We start from the raw sequence: 18,673 nt of genomic DNA, 5'->3' as shown, positions 1-18,673 counted from the left end.
GGTGGGGAGGGCTTCAAACTCACATGTAAACTGGGGTGGTAAGTGAGGACGCCATTATCACACAGTGTGACATATTTCTTTTTCCACTCCTTGTTGAGGGATTTGCCACTTCGCTTCAGAAGGATTCCCTGTAAGAGACGAGACATCACGGTGAGCATATGCTCTTCTCAAAGCAGCCTGTGGATGATATGAGCCATTTTGGATGTTAAATATCATAAAACAGCATTGTTATAGATATTACAGATTTGTTATGGTGGTTACATTGAGCACTTTCTTTGTGATAAGTCATAAAGCAGACAAACATCAATGTACATGTCAATTATGACACAGAATGGAGGTGAAAATGTAGAAAATAAACACAACAGTAATTTGTAATTAATTCCACTTAAACTTCCCATGTTTATTTTAATTTGTTTGGGTGACAGGTGTAATGATAGATTCGTTTTTCTGCTACAAAGATCTGAACCTCCAAAACTGTTCCAAAAAGTTCCTCAGGCTCTGAGGCCATTCAGAAAGGGAGACAATCCAATTTGCCAGACCTCCTCCCTGCATTCATACACATAACATGCTGAACTCTGGAAGACCTCTCAATCCTGGGATTAGGGAGTGTGATCTCCTCTCTTCAAAGCCCACTCAGGTCTTATTCTATTCTACTTTATCTTCTGGGGTCTTTTAAGGCCTCACATGGTTTTCCTTATCTGCTGAGTAAATCCACTGGTAAACAATGCAGTTCCTCTGCTGGAGGTGACCAAATGCTGCTGAGTGTAAGGGCCAGGAGGCTCTCTGGGGTTAAATAGTAAGGAGGGGCCCCGCTTAATTAGGGGATTAAGACGGGGCAATGTTTGTGCTTTTACAGCCAGAGCCTGTGTGTGTGTGTATGTGTGTGTGAGTTGAAGGGGTGGGGGGTTAAAGGGGTTGTGTTTTGCTAGCCAGGCCCATCCTGCAGGCTTTAATCCTGATTAACACATCAGGAAGAGCTGACCCTTGGTGACCTGGGCACCAGGCTGTTTGCCGACAATCATCCTAATCCGAACCCTGATTCATCCGAGGAGTGGGGGGGGGGGCAAGTGCTGACTGTTGGCTGCATACTGGGACTCAAGAGTTTGGACTTCTTCATATCTCATTCATATACCTTTCTGTTTCTAGCTTCCCCCTGGAGCAGAACTTTCAAATATGTCTCAAACATGTTCTTCCAAACTACCTTTCTCAACTAAAATATTCAATCAAAATTATACAATAATATTTTCCAGTGTTGTCTTATCTTACAATGGAAAAAGTCATTTTTACAAATCAAAACTGAGATTACTGAGAAAACAGACCAGCATCAACATTGTCTGTGTTTTGCTGATCTTTATAAATTTAGCCTTTTTATTATATTTTAATTAGTAGTAGCAAAATTGCAATCAAATAAAAAAAAATTCAAGAGGCAAAAAGAAAACACAAAAGAAAAATATTCTATATGTTTTATATATTATGTTTAATTGCTGTTTAATAAAAAGACCTAGATCAAAAATAAAAGTCATGCATTTAAATTAAATATAAATGTTATTGATATCAGAAATGTCTTGGTTGAACATTTTGTAACTATTGATACTTTTGATGATTTTCCAGGAAGAAACATTGTGTCCTTCAATCAATAAGTTGCTTGCTGCCCAGACTGCTCTCAATTTAGTCAATAAAAGAACTGTAAACACATTTTAAATGGCTCTCTAATCATACAGAGTAAATGATCCAGTCACAGGGCCTCTGGCGACTTTATAATGCATGTTTTACAAGCATATACAGTATGTTTCTCATCTCGTGGTCTCACTGAAGCATACATAAATCTATACACACAACCAGTGTGGAGTTTCATATATTTATCAGAGCTGTGAAGCAGATCAATAAAGATACGAAGACAATTATGTGAAAATCTTTACACGTGCAGACTAATTTTTCTGCTTTATTTGAACAGTCACCCATTATGGCTGAGATATATCTTTTTCATAAAGCATGTCACTTTCAGTAATTGGAAGCTTGACAAATGATTTGAAATTATTTGTCATAATTGTTTGGCACACGGGATTGGATTGGGCAGTGTGGTCTTCATGAGATAGTTTGACATCAAAAGGTAACAAGTGTGGAGTCCTGTGCTTCCCCTCAACACTGACACACACACAAACACACAAAAAGATGAGTGTGTTCAGCCTGTGTGACATAAGGAAACAGGCCGATAGTGAGACGCGCTCTCTGTGTCCACACAATTGTCATATCTACACTGAGGAGATAGTGTCTTTCCCTTCTTTTGTCAGACAACCAGGAGAAAAGCTGCATCCTGCCACTGAGGCTGACTGATAGGCCAGCCCTTTGTAACAGACCAGGGAGGGAAAAAGTCTGTGTGTGTGTGTGTGTGTGTTGGGGGTGAGGGGGTCGGTGATGGAGCAGGAATGCACTCACTGCTGTTGGCAGCTCCTCGGCAGTGAGTGCATTATTATCCTCACTCACTATTTTTATAGATGGGGGTGGGGGGTGGGGGCTGGAAGCAAGGGGAGAGGTGGGGGGGCATTTGGTGTGTAATTTGGCCTGATGGAGTGAGGAGGGGGTAAGGGGGAAGTGGTAATTAAGCTCACATTGACACTTTGATCTCCTTGATTGTGCATTTGACTGGCCTGGAGATCAGCGAGTCACACCAGTGTCCCCCTCCATCCCTCCCACCACATCTGTAACCAGACCCCCCCCACCCCCACCCTCCAAAAAAGTTCTTTAAAGATAAAGTCAAAAGTTGCCACGACACTGAGGGCAATTGGCCCTGGATTTCTATAATGTATTGGATAAGAATGGGAGAGTTTACAGTAAAGATGGCTCAGAGGGGGATTCTTTTTAATCTGTGACAATCAACCTGCGGCTCACCTGCAGATTAGCCAGGTTCTGCAGGGAATTACACTAATCTACATAAAAACCAAGAGCTGTACTGAGATCAAACAGAAACGCCATGTTTTTGAAATGGCCACCTAAAAGTTTGAAATGTCTATGTTGTTTTGGGAGGACACTTATGGCCATTTTTCCAGAGATTGTGCAGAAATACGACCACAAATCAAACTTCTGTCGTCGTAATATGCGTCTCTATGATATAAGAGAGATATAACAAATGTTCATTATTAAAGAAAATTTCAGTATCGTGAAGTGTAGCATCCATTACATGAACATCTACTATTTCTCACAGATTTGGACTGATGATACTGTGTCTGTTTAACTGTGGTTTTCCCACAGCATTATTTTCTGATTGAGTGAGGGGGCTTGGAAGTGTCACCCTGCCATTATTTCAGCTGGACCAAAGCCTTGGCAAATTTCGTTCTTGGCTTAGCGTTTTCAAAAGAAAAAAAAAAAAAAGAACACTATCTTCTATCATTTGCAGGTAAAGAGGATAATATAAGGATGCTGACCCATTTTCAAAAGCCCTCATATAATCATGAGTGATTACTAATCAATGTGTCAATTACTTCTCCTTCAGTTACACTCGGACCTTTGGAAATTATCCTTACTCAGATGTATAATTCACTGTTCACTACTACCCATCTGGTCCTTTAAAGCATTACATGAATATGTGAAAAGAAATAAAAGGAGGAAAATAATAAGGAAATCAAAATGAAGTGAAAAGAAGAGGCAAAAATTCTCAGATTAAGAATGAACTATTTCAAAACAGAAATTACTGTGATTTAATTTAGCACAGAGTAAAAGAACATGAAACCACCTTTAAAAAAACAAATTGTCAGGCTAATTATCTAATGAAATCCTCAGCTAATTAATGGCTGTCTAAGTTGATTATATGGGTATGCATGAATTAACTTTTATGTGAAAAAACTACCCACACACAATTATTAGCAATAATACCATTTCCACTTAGACCAAATGCTTTTGTATTAAAGGCACACTCCATGACCCAGATTAAAGTTTATCATTAAAACTGATCACAGAATTGTGATTAACACAGGTCTACAAATGTTTGTCATGCTGTGATGAGTATATTTACATTAGTAGTGTTTATGAGATTTAATTATTATTATTATTATTATTATTATTATTATTATTATTATTATTATTATTATTATTATTATTATCTTCTGTTATGGTCACATGAGTAACACAAAAAATGATTATTTTCATTATCCGTAAAATTACTCTTCAGTTACACATGGGAATTTAGGGACTTTTCGATGTTAGAAATAAAACGCTTGTGCATTTAAAATGTCACAGCTGTGGATTTCCTGTTTGATTAAGGGATATTTCTTTGCTAATATGTGATCTGATGCTATGTCTGAAGCCCCAGCCATCCTCTGTCTTCAGCTAACACTTGTGCTGGCGGTGAAGTAAATCGTTATGTTGTATTGTGTCGCCATCTAGTGGTTACAGAAACACATGGCTTAACCTAAATCACACTGGTTAACTCTATGGCCTACCCACTGTGGTTAAATCTTCAAAGCGCAGAATATCAGCGTTAAACAGCAAAGAACATCTACTGACACAAAAACTGATCATACTTACCTAGGGAACTATGGGAAATGTAGGCAAAAGTAAGTAAAACTGCTTACCTGTTTGATAGGTATGGCCCTTCCACTGCCTATGCTGTCTGTTTTACTGTCAACGCTCTTTGCTTGTTCACTGGCTTTCCGTGACTGCAAGAAAACAAGAAAGTCAGTCAACAACTGAAGCGACACACAGTGGGAGTGGTGGGGTGTGAGGTGAGTTTTTGGGTGTTCTTATGTATGTTGGGGTGAGCGTGTGTGTGTGTGTGTTTGTGTGTGTGTGTGTGAAGGAGGGGGAGAGAGAGAGAGGGAGAGAGAGACTGGGGGTCAGAGGAGGGAAGTGAAGGGGATTTTGTTTTGAGCATTTGCAGTTTTTGTGGTGAAACTCGACGTTGCAAAATAAAAGTCTCAAAAAGAAGCTTGAAATTAACAGACAAGCAGACCAGCGGAACAAACAGCAGTAACATCGACGTGCAAGTTCAAAAGAAAAAATTAAAAAAGAGACCAAACCAAGACCACACTAGACACATCTCAACACAGAGGAGACCAAGGACGACCACACATTGAGTCATGACTCAGCCCTGAAACCCTTTGGGGGTGGGGGGTCCTTCCCTCTGTTTGACCCAGAGCGGGCCCTTACTGGACCTGCAGACCAACTGCTGCTATACCCAGTGTAGCTTCAGTTGTGCCTTTAGCATAGTTGCACTGATAAGGGCTTTTGTTGCACGATACATGAGTTAAAGTTCATAACAGGTTAAATGGAGAGAAGGGAAAATGGTTATTTTAAGAAGAAGACCTCAGTACAAGTAGGTTCCTCTGACCTTTGACCTGCAAAACCTGGTGGGACATAAAATTATTTTGCAATTGTCAAAACAATTTATGTGTCAAAAAAATGCATAAATACATGAACATTTCAAGTTCTGGTTCACGCCTGTGGTAAGAAAAGTGGTTAGACAGTAAATATAACCTTACATGGAAATAAATCATGTAAAAACAACTTTCCCACCCCAACACAAATAAAGAGATGAGGTACAGGCAGGGACAGACATGAGTATGTATGGTCTCACTCAGAACATGAGAAATGTCCAGTCACCAATGGAGAAGAGGTAGAGTCTGAGTTCAAGTAAACCAACTCTGGTGTTGATATTTTTTCCAACATTTTATTTTTTTATGATGACTTGTTTAGCTTCTATACAGACACCATACAAAGCAAGTCACAAATTCACTTCAAAATATTCAACAGATTGAGCCAAACATTGCAGTTCCCACAAAATATAGGATGGACAATAAAGGCATTATTTCATATATTCCTTATATGTATGTACTTTTTATAGAGTACCATTGTAAATAAAATACAATACAAGATATACAGCAGTCTATATTTTCGTCAATCCGTTCATGATAGAAAAGCGATTATGCAAGAGTTCATAATCTCTGTACCAAACCTAAACTGAGAAAAATGAAAATAAATAAATGAATAGAAAACAACTGAATGTGCAAAAAATAAATAACTTAAAATAAATAAAAGGAAAACAAATGTTAAGTTTAACTACATTCATACAAGTCGGTGCAACCCAGTTTCATTTGTTGGCAACTTTCATCATAATATCTCTGTAATACCTCAACACCCTGACACACTACCCTGATTTTTTTATGAAGGCCTTCATAAAATTACCCCAAATTACTCTAATCTAAAATACCTCTATGATAACACATTTATACCACATTTTTCCATTCAATACTTCAATACTCCCTGGAAAATAAGAAGGAATCAAATAAAAAACAGACCAAATGAATATAGGAAAATCTAAAAGGAAGAACAAAAAACAACTTGGCACCTCTAGTCCTTGAGTCCTCATTTATGGCAAAAGGCAGTGTGATGTCATGTAAGGAAAGGTTGTGTCCTTTGGGTGGCTGGATAACAGTTCCAAGAGTGACTTGACTGTACAGCATGTTTTTGTATGGGATGTCTGAATGAGAGTGGGGGGCGGGGGCAGGGGTGGACGGGGCATTTCCAGAAGAGTCCCTACGGTCTGTCTCACTTCGTGATATTCGACAGTCTACTTTGAGTGCGCTCAAACACTCAAATGGACTCGACTTAAGCCTGCGTTAGACGCAAAGTCCTATGGTTTCCGTATAGTGCGAGTTCTATGCATTACCCTGAATGCCATTAAGCACCAAGGGTAAAGCAGCGACAAGCTTTAAGTCCTCAATCAATAATCTCCTCTCTATCAGGATTGGCAAAGCAGGGGGACTCTTTTTTCTAACCATCATGCTCTTCTAATTCGGAAGGAGTTGGAAAGCCCTTTTTGTTGAAGAAAGGTTGGAAACAGAAGCACATATCTGCAAATATTGAAAAACAGTGTCAAATGGTTATTTATTTTTTGTTGTTGTTTTGTTTCATACGTGGAGATCCAGAAACAAGTCAAGGGACTAAAAACATGAAATGGGAAACAGCGAATGGCAAACATTAATAAATGAAACTGAATGAAGGATGAACGAATGAGTGGGATGGAATTAGGTATAAAAAATGTCGGAATATTCTTCTAAACTCCTAAACAGTGTGCTTTTCAACACGAAAAGGGACAGACAGCCTGAAGACGTCAGGAAAACACAGACAGATTACAAAACAGATTGTTTAGAGTTTTAGACCATGGAAGCACTAGGAAAGAATAATGTGTACTGTGCTGACACCTAGTGGCCAAGGACAGTCATGGTAAAACTGGCTTGAAATGATTGTGGTTGGTGAGATTGATTTGTGAGGGCGGTGAAAAGACGGCGTGATACGACCTTCTGTAGTAAAGCTTTGAGTTTTAACTACTAACTTTAAAAAAAACAGCAAACCTAATGTACTTTTAAAAAATATTCACCTGGGGGCTTTTCTAATAAAGTACATCTGATGTTTTTTGTCGTCAGATTAAATTTGGGTCAAAAATTTGAACCCAAAAGTGATTATTTTTACTCTCCAACACTGTTAACTCAATAAACTGCACATTGCAAAGGATTTTTCTAATTTCAAGAGTCCCAATGCCAGTGCCATGAAAGTGACAACTATTACTTTTATATCTGATTATAACCGGACTGGGAGCATTTCTTGCGGCAATTTTCTCCTCTGTAATATTAGAACAAAACACCTTGTATGTAATGGTTAAAGTTGAGTCTGTTATTGATCTGACAAAGCTAATCTCCTGATGACATTAAGGCATATTTTCTTTCATTGAGTACTTCACTCCCAAAATCAAAAGAAAGTGGACTACTTACAGGTGTGGCTAGAAAACATGAATGGCAACCTGCAATCTATCGGTGACAAGCAGGACTTTTAGAGAACTTGTATTTTGTAACACAATTTATTTTTGAAACGGACAAAGCTAGGAAAGGGACATCCTCGACACTGATGTGTTGATGAAATATTTTCTCTTTCTGTTGTTTTGTAAAATGGCAAAAAAAGGTTGGCATTGTACGTCTTCCTCTCCTTAGCCCATCGCACTCTTCAAGTGTCACTGAAGAAATGTCGACATCGCCCCGTTTACTTTCCGTCCCCTCCTCCTCCTCAGTTTCCTCCTCCTCCTCCTCCTCCTCCTCCTCCTTTCCTCCCTCACCCTCCCTCCTCCCACCCTCGGCTCGCCGCTCCTCAGAAGGTCATGAGCTGAAACTCCCGCTCGGCTTGCCACTCCGGCACCCACACTGGGTAGGTGGCGTGCTTCGGCATCTCCATGATGCGGACGGGGAGAGGCTCATTTCTCTGGTGGACATGGTTAGTCACTACCTAGCAGGGGGGGAAGGGAGACAACAAGGGGAGCTAGCACACAGCCTGTACTGCTCGGAGGCCACAAAGCCTGCGGCTCCCACAGCAGCTAGGGTAACAGGGTGAAGGCGGTAGGAGACATAGAGGAGGGTGGGAGTAGATAGGGAGGTTAGAGAAGGAGTTAGTTAGAAAGAGATGGGGGAGAGAGGAAAGCAGGAGATAGAAGATAGGTTCAGAATGCAACAGGAAATAGGTGAGGGGGAGCAAGACAGGTGGAGGAGAAGGGACATTTTAGAGGTGGGGAAGTGGTATATTTACCAGGGAGGAGTTAGGAAAGAAGAAATCTCACGTAGCCTGATCTCTGTCTCATTAAGCTCACAAAGTTCTGAAGAAAAATTAAAACATGGAAAAAAAAAATTGGGGACATCTTAAATTTTGGAAAATCTGAGTCGGCCAGTCAATTAGTTGGGCGTTTGAAAATGCATTTCATCTTTATTTATTTATTTATTTTTTGGGAGAATTGAATTATTTCAATGATTTGAATAATAACAAGACCATATGTGGTAGGTTTTCTACAGACCTCCCTGAGCTTGAAGAGGCCGAGGTCTGGCTATGTGAGATTAGGAAAGGCTTAGCAGCAAAGAAGGAGGCTGGTGTAGGAGAGAAGAGAAAGGAGGAAAGAGGGGTGCAGGCTGGGTAGAAGAAGAGGGCAGAGGCTACAAGTGAAAGACAAGCTTAGGACAGCTAAGGAAATTAGAGTGGTTAGTGCACACATATGCTTTTGGTTAGAGCAAAGGGAAAATACGACAGGACATGGGGTAAAGAGCAGGCAGACAGGGGTCGGGATACTGGTGTGGTAGTGAATCTAATCTCAGTGATCGATATCGGATTCGGGCCAGAATAGAAGTGGAGGATTGGGGAGTAATCTAGACTCAGCGAGATGGTTAGTGGGCAGTTAGAGCTTTTCTATGTGGAGCTCGGGTGTTAGAGGGTGCTGGCATGCGTTATTAGCAGCGTATAAATAGGCCATAGGCTGGCTTGGACTTTTAGTTTAGCTTGGTCAGGCAGGAGAAGTGGCAATGGCGGTTTGTTGCTGCCGTCTCTCCCCAAAAGGGAAGTCACTGCAAAGAAAGGATCTAGTAAAAATAAGAGGGGTGGGGGGAGGGAGGTCAAAGATTTAGACAGCGCTGAGGGCCCAGTTTGTCATGGGTGAGATGAGAAACTTAATCCTTGTGCTCTTACTACATCCAATTAGAAAAGAAAAAGGCATGAAACATGAAAAGAGTTGACGTTTTTTTTCCACAGTGTTTATCTTTGATATTTGCTTTAAGGTTTTATTTTTTTTGGAGCATTTTTAGGGAGCTAATGTAATTTCTATTTAGTCTTTTTCTCCTTTGCCCATTGTGCTGTGTGAACAAGACGCTTTCTTTGCCTGCATCGGAGGCAGGAGAGGTGGCTTTGATGCATTTCGAGCTACCTGTCTCCCTCTGGTGGACAAAGTGTGCTTGGCAACATGCCTCCTAGTAGTGTGAGTGGGTGTTGCTTTGCATCAGCTGTCGCATACTTACTGTGAAAATGTTGGAGCGGCGCTTTGACTGCTTCCGGATGGGCGTGGGTGTGTTGGAGGCAGCGATGGTCTCAATGCGCATCTCCCGCTGACTTATGCTGGGGGTGGAGGGAACAGAGGAGGAGTAGTCACTGAATGCACCCCCACCATTGGCCGCCTGGGGAGAGAGAGAGATTAAGAGGAAACGACAGAAAAGAAGAAGGGAAAACGCCAGTGGAAGGGAGGGAGGACGAGAGAGAACAAGAGATTGAGAATCAGAAATGGAGAGGGAATAAAAACAATAGCAGGTCACTGTAGGGCAGATTTGATGTAGACAGAAGCTTTATCCTCCACCCCTTTAATGGACGCAGTTACAACAATCGCATAAACTTGGAGACTTACTGTAACAGCGTAAAGCTTAGATATAAAACAGGGTGTCCATAAAAACGTTCATCTTACCTGGTTAATATGAACAGAGGGGATAGACGCAGCGGGGACTGATGAATGACTGGGAGAGTTAGGGAGAGATTTGCATGGACCAATCGAGAGCTGCTGCTTTTTCCTCATGGCCACAACCTTCTGGGCAACTGGAGGAGAGAGTGGCAAAGACACAGTAACAGATTGTTCATTAATCCTTTCAAATTCTTGACTATGGTGAATCAAATGAAGAGACTATAGAAACCAGAATAATCCAACTGCTGCTGTAGATGGCTCTTGCAATTTAGAATGGGCTACATACTGGGTGACATTATGCAGCCTTTCCATTATTTAAAAAAGAGAGAATGTAAGAGCTTGTGGCATTTTTAAACGTACACAGTCAGCAGTTTTGAAACCTGCGGAGGAAAAACCTGATTCAAAGAGAAACAAAATAAATGCAGATGCTTCCATATGACGGGGGGGAGGGGTCACTGGATGGTGTGATGAGTATGAAAACTATGTGAATCATACGCCCTCACAGTCACCAGATCTCAATCCAATCGAATAATAACTGTGGGTTATTTTGGGCCAACAACAAGTGCCACCAGGCAGCATCATCAAAACACCAAATGAGGGAATATCTGTGAGAAGAATGGCTAATCTCTCCAGTAGATAGACTCCTCTAATATATATATGTCTTTTGTTTTCATGGGAAAGAATGGGGTGTGGGATACAACCAAAAATATAAACGCAGTGGATCAGCATGTGGTTGTTCAGTTAAGACAGTTTATAAAATAAAATAGGACACATTTAGTTACAAAGTTTCATTTCTTAAATTCATCAACATATATGTCATATACTAAATAAGTGCTTAATGAAAGGTCATTCTAGTTATTTTTGATAATGGTGGTCACCTGTTATCCCTCGGCACTACGTATGATAAGTGCCAGCGTGGAGCATTAGCATAAACCATTATCATCAACAAATGCATATTCATAGCAGTGGGTAAATTAATCAAAGGACGAATCTGCCAAACCTGATAAAAGAAGAAGAAGAAAATGGTAATCAGTACCTCTGATCTATGGAGACGTGCCTGATGTTCAGCTTACATGCTAATTTTCAGGATTCTTCCCAGCACCATTACTTAGTTCTATACGCACACATATAAGACATTGTAAACCTGGAAACAGCAGACCTTATTTAGGACAGCTGCAGGTCTGAGCACACATAAGAAAGGGTAACTACTATGTCTGCAGGTTAACAGGAATACAAAGTGTTTGGAAATGTCAGTGATGTGTTTAGAGTGTGCTAAAATCCTAGTGAAAACTATTTTCTAAACAAAACGCTGGCATTAAGGCTCAACAAAGTAAGCAAAGCTAATTCCAGCCAGAGAGGCATATGAGCATATTATCTTAACCACCTCAGGCCATTTGTTTCCCAGTCAGGTAATAAGCAACATACTGCTAAGTGGCTTACATACATCTCCTGGGAAAAAAAGGTGCCTCTATTTTCGAGAAAAGCAATCACACAAAATGATACGTGCAATTGTTTCCTGTCATTCACTGAGCTTTACAGTGTGATGTTAGCCAAATGAGACTATTGTCTCCATCTGAACAACCTGATTTGCCAGGCAGTTGGCGCAACCCTTCATTTAATTCACAGCACACTTGAGCGAGGGACTGGGTGGAGCAAGAGGGAGGGAGGGAGGGAGGTGATGTTCGAGGTTGCGTGATGTGAATTAGCGCTGAGGGAAAGAGAGATGATTTGAAGTTGTGCTGACAGCTGGGACCATAACGCCTGGCTGCCTGCTGCAGCATGGCAAATACAGAAAGAAGGCGCACGATATTGAGCGACTTCTAGAGCACAGCCAACACTCCTCCATCTCTTTTAATTATTTCAAATTGGGCTTCAGGAAGCAATTAAGACAGGGAGGGAAGACAATGTGGCCTGTGCATCAACAGTCAAAGAAATGCAAAGGGAAAGTTGTGTTACATATTCAGATGTTTTGTGATGGGGTGACAGGCTTTCAAAGGAGCTGCAGCCTTGGGGGATAATGTGCCAGAGTTGAAGCAGCCGAGTTTCCAAATGACAGTTTCATGGCTTCAATTATGGATTCAGGGAAAACTCAAAGTTTCCAGACACTTTTAAGACACATTAAAAATATATTTCACCATTTATACACAACTGAATGTTAACTTGCCTCTAGCTTAGAGCTCTGCATTTGTATGCAATCCTACGTAATGGTTTTAGCTTCCCTAATTACTTATTGTAGTGTTTGACAATTGTAATAAATTGAATTCAAAATACCTGCTGTATCTTTAATTGAAGAGAGCCTATTACTGTTCGTCACTCTGCCAATCACGGCTGCTGAGGACGCAGCATGCGCGGCATTAGTATCTGCGCAAACCCCTCCATGAGAGTCGAGCATGCGCAGGCATTTATGCACGTTGCTAGCAATAACTCAAACAGCTTGAAGCACCTCACAATTAGCCCAGGGTGAAGAGAGAAGAAAGTCTTAATTTTAATAGGAGTTCTGCTCATGTTTAACAGAGTGACATGTCGAAGATGACAAGAAAAATGTTGATTTAAGATGATCGAGTTGATCTAATCTGTTGTCAGAGGGCATAACTGATTAATTAGCTCACAGTTTGGCACTCACCTAATTTCTTGAGATGGAAAGACCTTGTATCGTAGTCGTGCTCATGTTATTCGGCTCATTAAAAACTGTGGCTTCTGTGTTTTTTCAGTTGATTGTCAAGACACCCTATAAACCTTTCCAAACTAGATGTTGTATGGTGGCCTACAATAATTTTGATCTGTTGATAAATACAGCCTTTTGTTTTGCAGTGAGTGAGGCCTAAAAAAAAAAAAAAAGCGGTAAGTAACTGTTGTAACTTCAACCACCATCGTGTTCAAGCTACACCTTTTCCTTCCACCTTATTAAATCGCCCCTCTCACCGTCCTGGAAGACTCTCTCCACATTCAGGCCATAGGTGGAGCAGGTCTCATAGTATGTGCAGCGCTTCAGGTCATTTGACAACTTTCTGGCCCGTGAGTCATCGATCACTCTGGGGTTGGCGGCACTGATTGCATCTAAGAGAAGAGGGTAAGGAAAAAATATATATTATTCAAACATTTCATTTGAAGGATAAAGCTGGAGATGTTTTTGTTAGTGTCAACAAACTCTATGGAAAGAGCAAACCCAACAGGATGTTAAGCCATCTATTGGTACCTTAGACTGCCCTATGCTGTCTGTGGGTCCCAGCCTGAGGCCTATTCATCTGTATTGGAGATGTAAATCTTGGGTCACAATTATATGCTAGCATTAAGAAAAAAAGCTAAATAATTTCATTAATAAACCAGGTAAAACAACTTGGCACTGCAGTTTTTAGAAAAGATTACAAAAACTGGTGTAAATAGTGAATTCACTGGGGACTATTTTCAGCTGTGGATTAATACACATTTGATGTGCTTGTGAATATTTAAACAACACAGTGTATTGGATTCAATCAAGATAAACTATAGTGCCCAAGTTCACTGTAATAAGGGAACATGACACCAAGTGCAAAGGTTTGCCACCCTTTTGTGTTTTTAAGTTTAGTTTTGGTCCAATATGGAGATCTACTGTACACAGAAAAAAGGTAGTGAAAATCAAGCTTTCTCTTCACAGAAAACAATAGCTAGTTGGATCAATTCATTATTAGTTTTGGTATTTTCATTGCATTTGTTGAGAATAAGAAAAATGTAGGATATGCCAGACGTATCCCTTAATAATAGTGCACAGATGGTGTAAGAACATAGAGTACTTCCTGTGTAAAGAGTGTACTGCTCCATTTTGGAGGAAACAATATCTTGACAAAACATAAATATATCCGATGAAGGGCAAACACCTTGTGTTCCAACGAGGACCATGGGGACCTCAGCTGTGTTCCTGTAGCTGGAGAGGCGCAGAAAGTAATTGTAGACTGTCTGGAAGCTGATCTCATCCTCCAGGCTAAAGACGAAAACCACCGCATCCACCCAGGCAGCAAACTGAGGACAGGGCAGAGGAGGTACTGTGAAATAAAACCTGCCTCATTACAACACAAGAGCATTCACACAAATTAACAGTCTGCGTTAGAGCCATCGCTTCACGCAACACTGTGGTTTGTGTCTGGACAAGCCTGATCACATCTAGTTTGTAGCCAATCCGTGGAGATTTCAATGAAATTTAGTGGGAAATTATATGAGACATAAATACATTTCAGTATTGTTATGTCTTAAAACATGTCCGGAGGAGATCTATTATGAATACCAGTTGCTCTTATAATGGGTCACTGAAATAAGTATTGTTGTAGCAGACATTCACTACTGATTTCCATGTGTTGCAGGCCAATCGTTCACGGAAGTTCATACATACAGACAGAGGGGGGCAGTGTAGCAACAGCTTTTAGTACACTGAAAATCTTGTTTTGAGGTAATATACCAGTGCTACGTGGATTGACAGTGAATGATTAAACGCCACCACTGAATCATTGTGTGTTTTCTGTATTCCCGCTGCTATCATAATCTTGGAGTCATTGTATTTGTTGCGTCATGTACATTCATAATCTCTGAATACTTTATGATCAAATGGGCGAAGAGGTTTCCCCTGAGCAGAGGAAATAAGCCCTAATCACCATCCATTGTATAAGAAAGAGGCTAAGCTGAACCCAGGGTAGCACTAACAGTGACAATCAAGCGATAACTATTCCCTCGTATTACCCTCTTCTTCATTCAGCTTTCACATCTCGCTCAGTACCCCATAGGGAATGAATGGGAAATCAAGCCTCCAAGCCACAACTCTGCTCAGCCTCCTGCGAGTGGGAACATAATGGAGGCCTTTAATTATGCCACTAATTATACGGGCAGCTGACAACTGAGCCGAACTCATTCCTATTCCCTCACTGACCATAATGCAAGCCTAAGCTGGAGCTTTGCCAGGCCAGGTATCTGTAAGCTGCTCATAGGAATGCATGATAAATTCACAGCAAGATCACATGTGACAAGAAACATTGAATCTAGTGAATGAAGCCTCGAGCAAGTCTGCTTGTTTTCTCTAGTGTTGGGGTTTGTTAACATTTTATTGAATCTGCCCATTAAATCCTTATCAGATCTATCTAGATATAGCTTTAAACAGATTTAGGCAACAATAGTAATGAATAACTTATATTTAAGAGCTAAAACTCAAAAAATGATGTTTTTTAGTAAAACAATTTGGAAACCAAGCCAAAACCATGATATAAATGTCCATAATCTTGTATCGCAATACTGATGGAAGATGGAACCATGATATCCCCATGGCTGAAAAGTCAAACCATGGATTGTGTGAATCATTACACCCCTACTAGTTAGCTAACTAAATGACTGTTATACATTGTTCTTTGTGAATAAAAAAAAAAATAGGGAAAGATAAAACACACAAGTGACATATTTTCACTTTTTAAATCTTGACATGGCAAACTTGTTAGCACGCAATTGCTAATTTACACATATGATAAAAAGCAACATTAGCATTCATTGAAGTTCTGGCCAATATTCACACTCCATTTAGCCATTTTCCTGCAAAAATTATCTAGCTCTGTAGTGGTTAAAAGCCCCTGTATTTTCACCAGCTAGATGCTAACACTATCTGTTTACCATTGATGTGCCAGTGATTTCATCAGTTTATTAGCTGACAACAGCTGCCTGCTGTGTCTGTAAACACCACTGGGAAGAGCAGGGAAAACACTAGATTAATGGACTTTAAAATCAAAACAATGAGCTAAAAGATGGTAAAATGCATAGAGTTCAGGGGAACTGTAGATTTCAGTGTTTATCTGTAGGTTTGTCACTACAAGTACCACTAAATTTCAGTTTTTACTCCACACATTAAAATAAAGTAGGATAATCAAGATACTGTGTAATCATGCAAAAGCAAATGTTAGAGTTAATCCTTCTCATTCTCTCTTTGGCTTCTGAAATCCCAGGCTGGGTCAAGTATCATCAAACATAGACACCCAATGTTAAGATCGTTTAAGTCCTGTCAGATCTGTAAGCAGGAGGTAAGACCCCTGGTTCAAGAATAACTGAGTATAAGAGTCTGATGGCTACTCTGTCATTAAACAAGGCTGGATTACCGGGAAGCTCTTCATCAATTTACCCCCTCTGAAAAAGAGTAAAACTGTGTCACATCGCATTGTGAATATCAATATGCTCTCTTCTGAAGACTTAGTAAAACCCACTCTGGATGAACCACTGGCTCCATTACTCTTCATATTTCACATACTAATAGGACAATTAGATGCTGCATTGTCTCTTTGACCACAAAAATGATTTTGGCTCGGCTTACTCATTGATCTGTTGCTGCCCCTTAAGTGCTTTTTGGTAGAACAACCACAGAGTGCTGTCACACTGCTCCAGTCACAGTCCTGCAGCGAAGTAATGGCCTGTCTCTGAACAGTACCCGTCTGAATGACAGTTTGCAGACAGTCTCTGTTGGACACATCTTGCGACTTTGGAGAAAAGAGAATTTTTTTTTAGCATCAACTCTCTTACCTGCAACTCTGGAGGTCCTCCTTCATCTCTGATCAGGAGGAGGTAGCTCTGTCCATCCACAACAATTTCTTTCTTGAACCGTCCTCCTGAGGAAGAGACATTTTCAGTTCATTCCAATCATTCTGAATATATATTGAGTCTGGCCTGGTACTTGCACAAAAATAATGTCTTTCTTCAGATATAGTAACTAACCACCAGGAGTTTCTCAAGTAGAAAAAGACACATTTCACAGTCATTAACCATAAAAACAACGATGATGTACCAAATAAACCAAAATTCAATATCAAAACACAGCTTGACATGGCTCATAAAAGTTTGTCGAGATGTGTGCGGGTTTACGCGCAGCTTCTCCATTTAGACTTCCCAGAATGTGTCGCTGTTACAATCACATGCCAACAGGAAACCTGGTCTCTCTGGAGTCAATTATGTGGGCGAGAAATTGCCATTTAGCATGTCTAATGCACAGCTGCTGAGGGAACCAGCACCATCAGTTCAGTGCCACCGTCACTGCACTGCCACAAGTCCTGGAAAGACCCAACTTTCACTTCATTATCAGGCTGCGTACTCGGTTTCCATCACTTCACCGCAAGCGCTTGAGTGTGTTCGAAGATTTTCACAGCTTTAACAACACAACTCATTACACTTTGCCATAAAATGATAAGACTAATGGAGTAAGTTTAACGCCAAGACTAAAAGAGAGGGAAGGAAACGATGGGAGATAATATCAGAGGCAAAAAAAATCTCGTCTGTATTCTGAACTGGTGTGCCTCAGGTCATGCCGTGGCCACAGGATAGTAGTGAGGAGCTAACATCTAGCGGGGCCTAAGTGTTATGCAGCCTTGAGTTTCTCTCCCCTTTTCTTCATTTCTTTTTCTAATACAAATTCATATTCCTTGCCCCTGGCAAAGCTGGATGCAGATAAAGAAGAAACCAATGGGAGAACAACGCAATAAATTACATTTTGCATATCATTTGAGTGGTTTGCGATCCTTTGGAGATTAAAAACATTCAAATGAGAAAGCTGTAAGGCTAGAGATGTCCCTGGGAGTGAAAACAGTGCCTTATGAATTTAAAAATATGCTGAAAGCAATTTGACTAAATTGAATAACGCATAAACTTAAAGGCCTAGGAATGATCGTGAAATGTATTAAAAGAAAAGGTGCCGAAGACAGCGGATGTGCAAGCTGAATAAGATTACACCTGTTACACTTTTCTAGGAATTTCATAAGCAGGCATGTTAGCTAAGATCTTCATATGATTAGATAATAAGGTCTCAGAGATCACGTTGTTCAACCGGCATATTCAGAACTACACATCTGACGTCACAGAAGAGCTGCAGGGACAACACAGTAGCCCAGCCCTGTAATTTTTAAAAGGCGGAAAGTATTCCTGTCTCAGAAAGCAGTCCATATCCACTTGAGCCACACTTCCACCCTGTTAAGTCCACTTTAGCCTGCTTGGCAAATAGGGGACTCTCCCAGCCTTTTGCACAGGCTCTCAAGCCCTGGTGGATGCTGGTTGTGTAACAGAGAGAGAGAGAGAGAGAGAGAGAGAGAGAGAGAGAGAGAGAGAGAGAGAGAGAGAGAGAGAGAGAGAGAGAGAGAGAGACAGAGACAGAGACAGAGAGAGAGAGAGAGAGAGAGAGAGAGAGAGAGAGAGAGAGAGATTCATGTACCACTAGCCAGGTTTTTTTTCTCCTACTGAACTCACAGAGCTTTGGAGATTCTGACAAAGGATCGAGAAACTACGTGTCTGTGTGTGTGTCTGAATCCTTCTTAAAAAGGGAGGAAAAAAACATAGGGAGGATCTCATTACACAGTGAGAGAGAGTGGATCAGAACGACACAGAAAACCAAAGATTTATCAGAACACAGAGTTTGTAGGGAAGCTGGCAGGACGTACATGTGCC

At 40.7% G+C, this 18,673-nt stretch overlaps 1 protein-coding gene across 5 annotated transcripts in view; it reads right to left on the bottom strand.

The window, feature by feature from the left end:
* Nucleotides 1-18,673, bottom strand: part of agap3 (ArfGAP with GTPase domain, ankyrin repeat and PH domain 3) — a 114,120-nt gene that overhangs the window by 40,366 nt on the left and 55,081 nt on the right. For 3 of the 5 annotated variants that reach the window (XM_071492832.1, XM_071492833.1, XM_071492831.1), the window contains exons 4-10: nt 16,766-16,851; nt 14,101-14,242; nt 13,169-13,303; nt 10,253-10,380; nt 9,816-9,971; nt 4,569-4,652; nt 24-128 (exon numbers count right to left, since the gene is read on the bottom strand). In XM_071492832.1, the coding sequence (XP_071348933.1) occupies nt 24-128; nt 4,569-4,652; nt 9,816-9,971; nt 10,253-10,380; nt 13,169-13,303; nt 14,101-14,242; nt 16,766-16,851 (836 nt within the window). Of the gene's footprint in view, nt 1-23; nt 129-4,568; nt 4,653-9,815; nt 9,972-10,252; nt 10,381-10,475; nt 10,637-13,168; nt 13,304-14,100; nt 14,243-16,765; nt 16,852-18,673 lie in introns of those variants that run through there. The other 2 variants (XM_071492835.1, XM_071492836.1) reach the window with 2 other exon arrangements.

The sequence above is a fragment of the Trachinotus anak genome, unplaced genomic scaffold (assembly GCF_046630095.1).
Source record: "Trachinotus anak isolate AG129_WGS33_773 ecotype Australia unplaced genomic scaffold, CSIRO_AGI_Tana_v1 ptg000012l, whole genome shotgun sequence".
Taxonomy (NCBI): Eukaryota; Metazoa; Chordata; class Actinopteri; order Carangiformes; family Carangidae; genus Trachinotus; species Trachinotus anak.
Note: the sequence above shows the minus strand (reverse complement) of the source record. Positions and strands in the feature narration are given on the sequence as shown.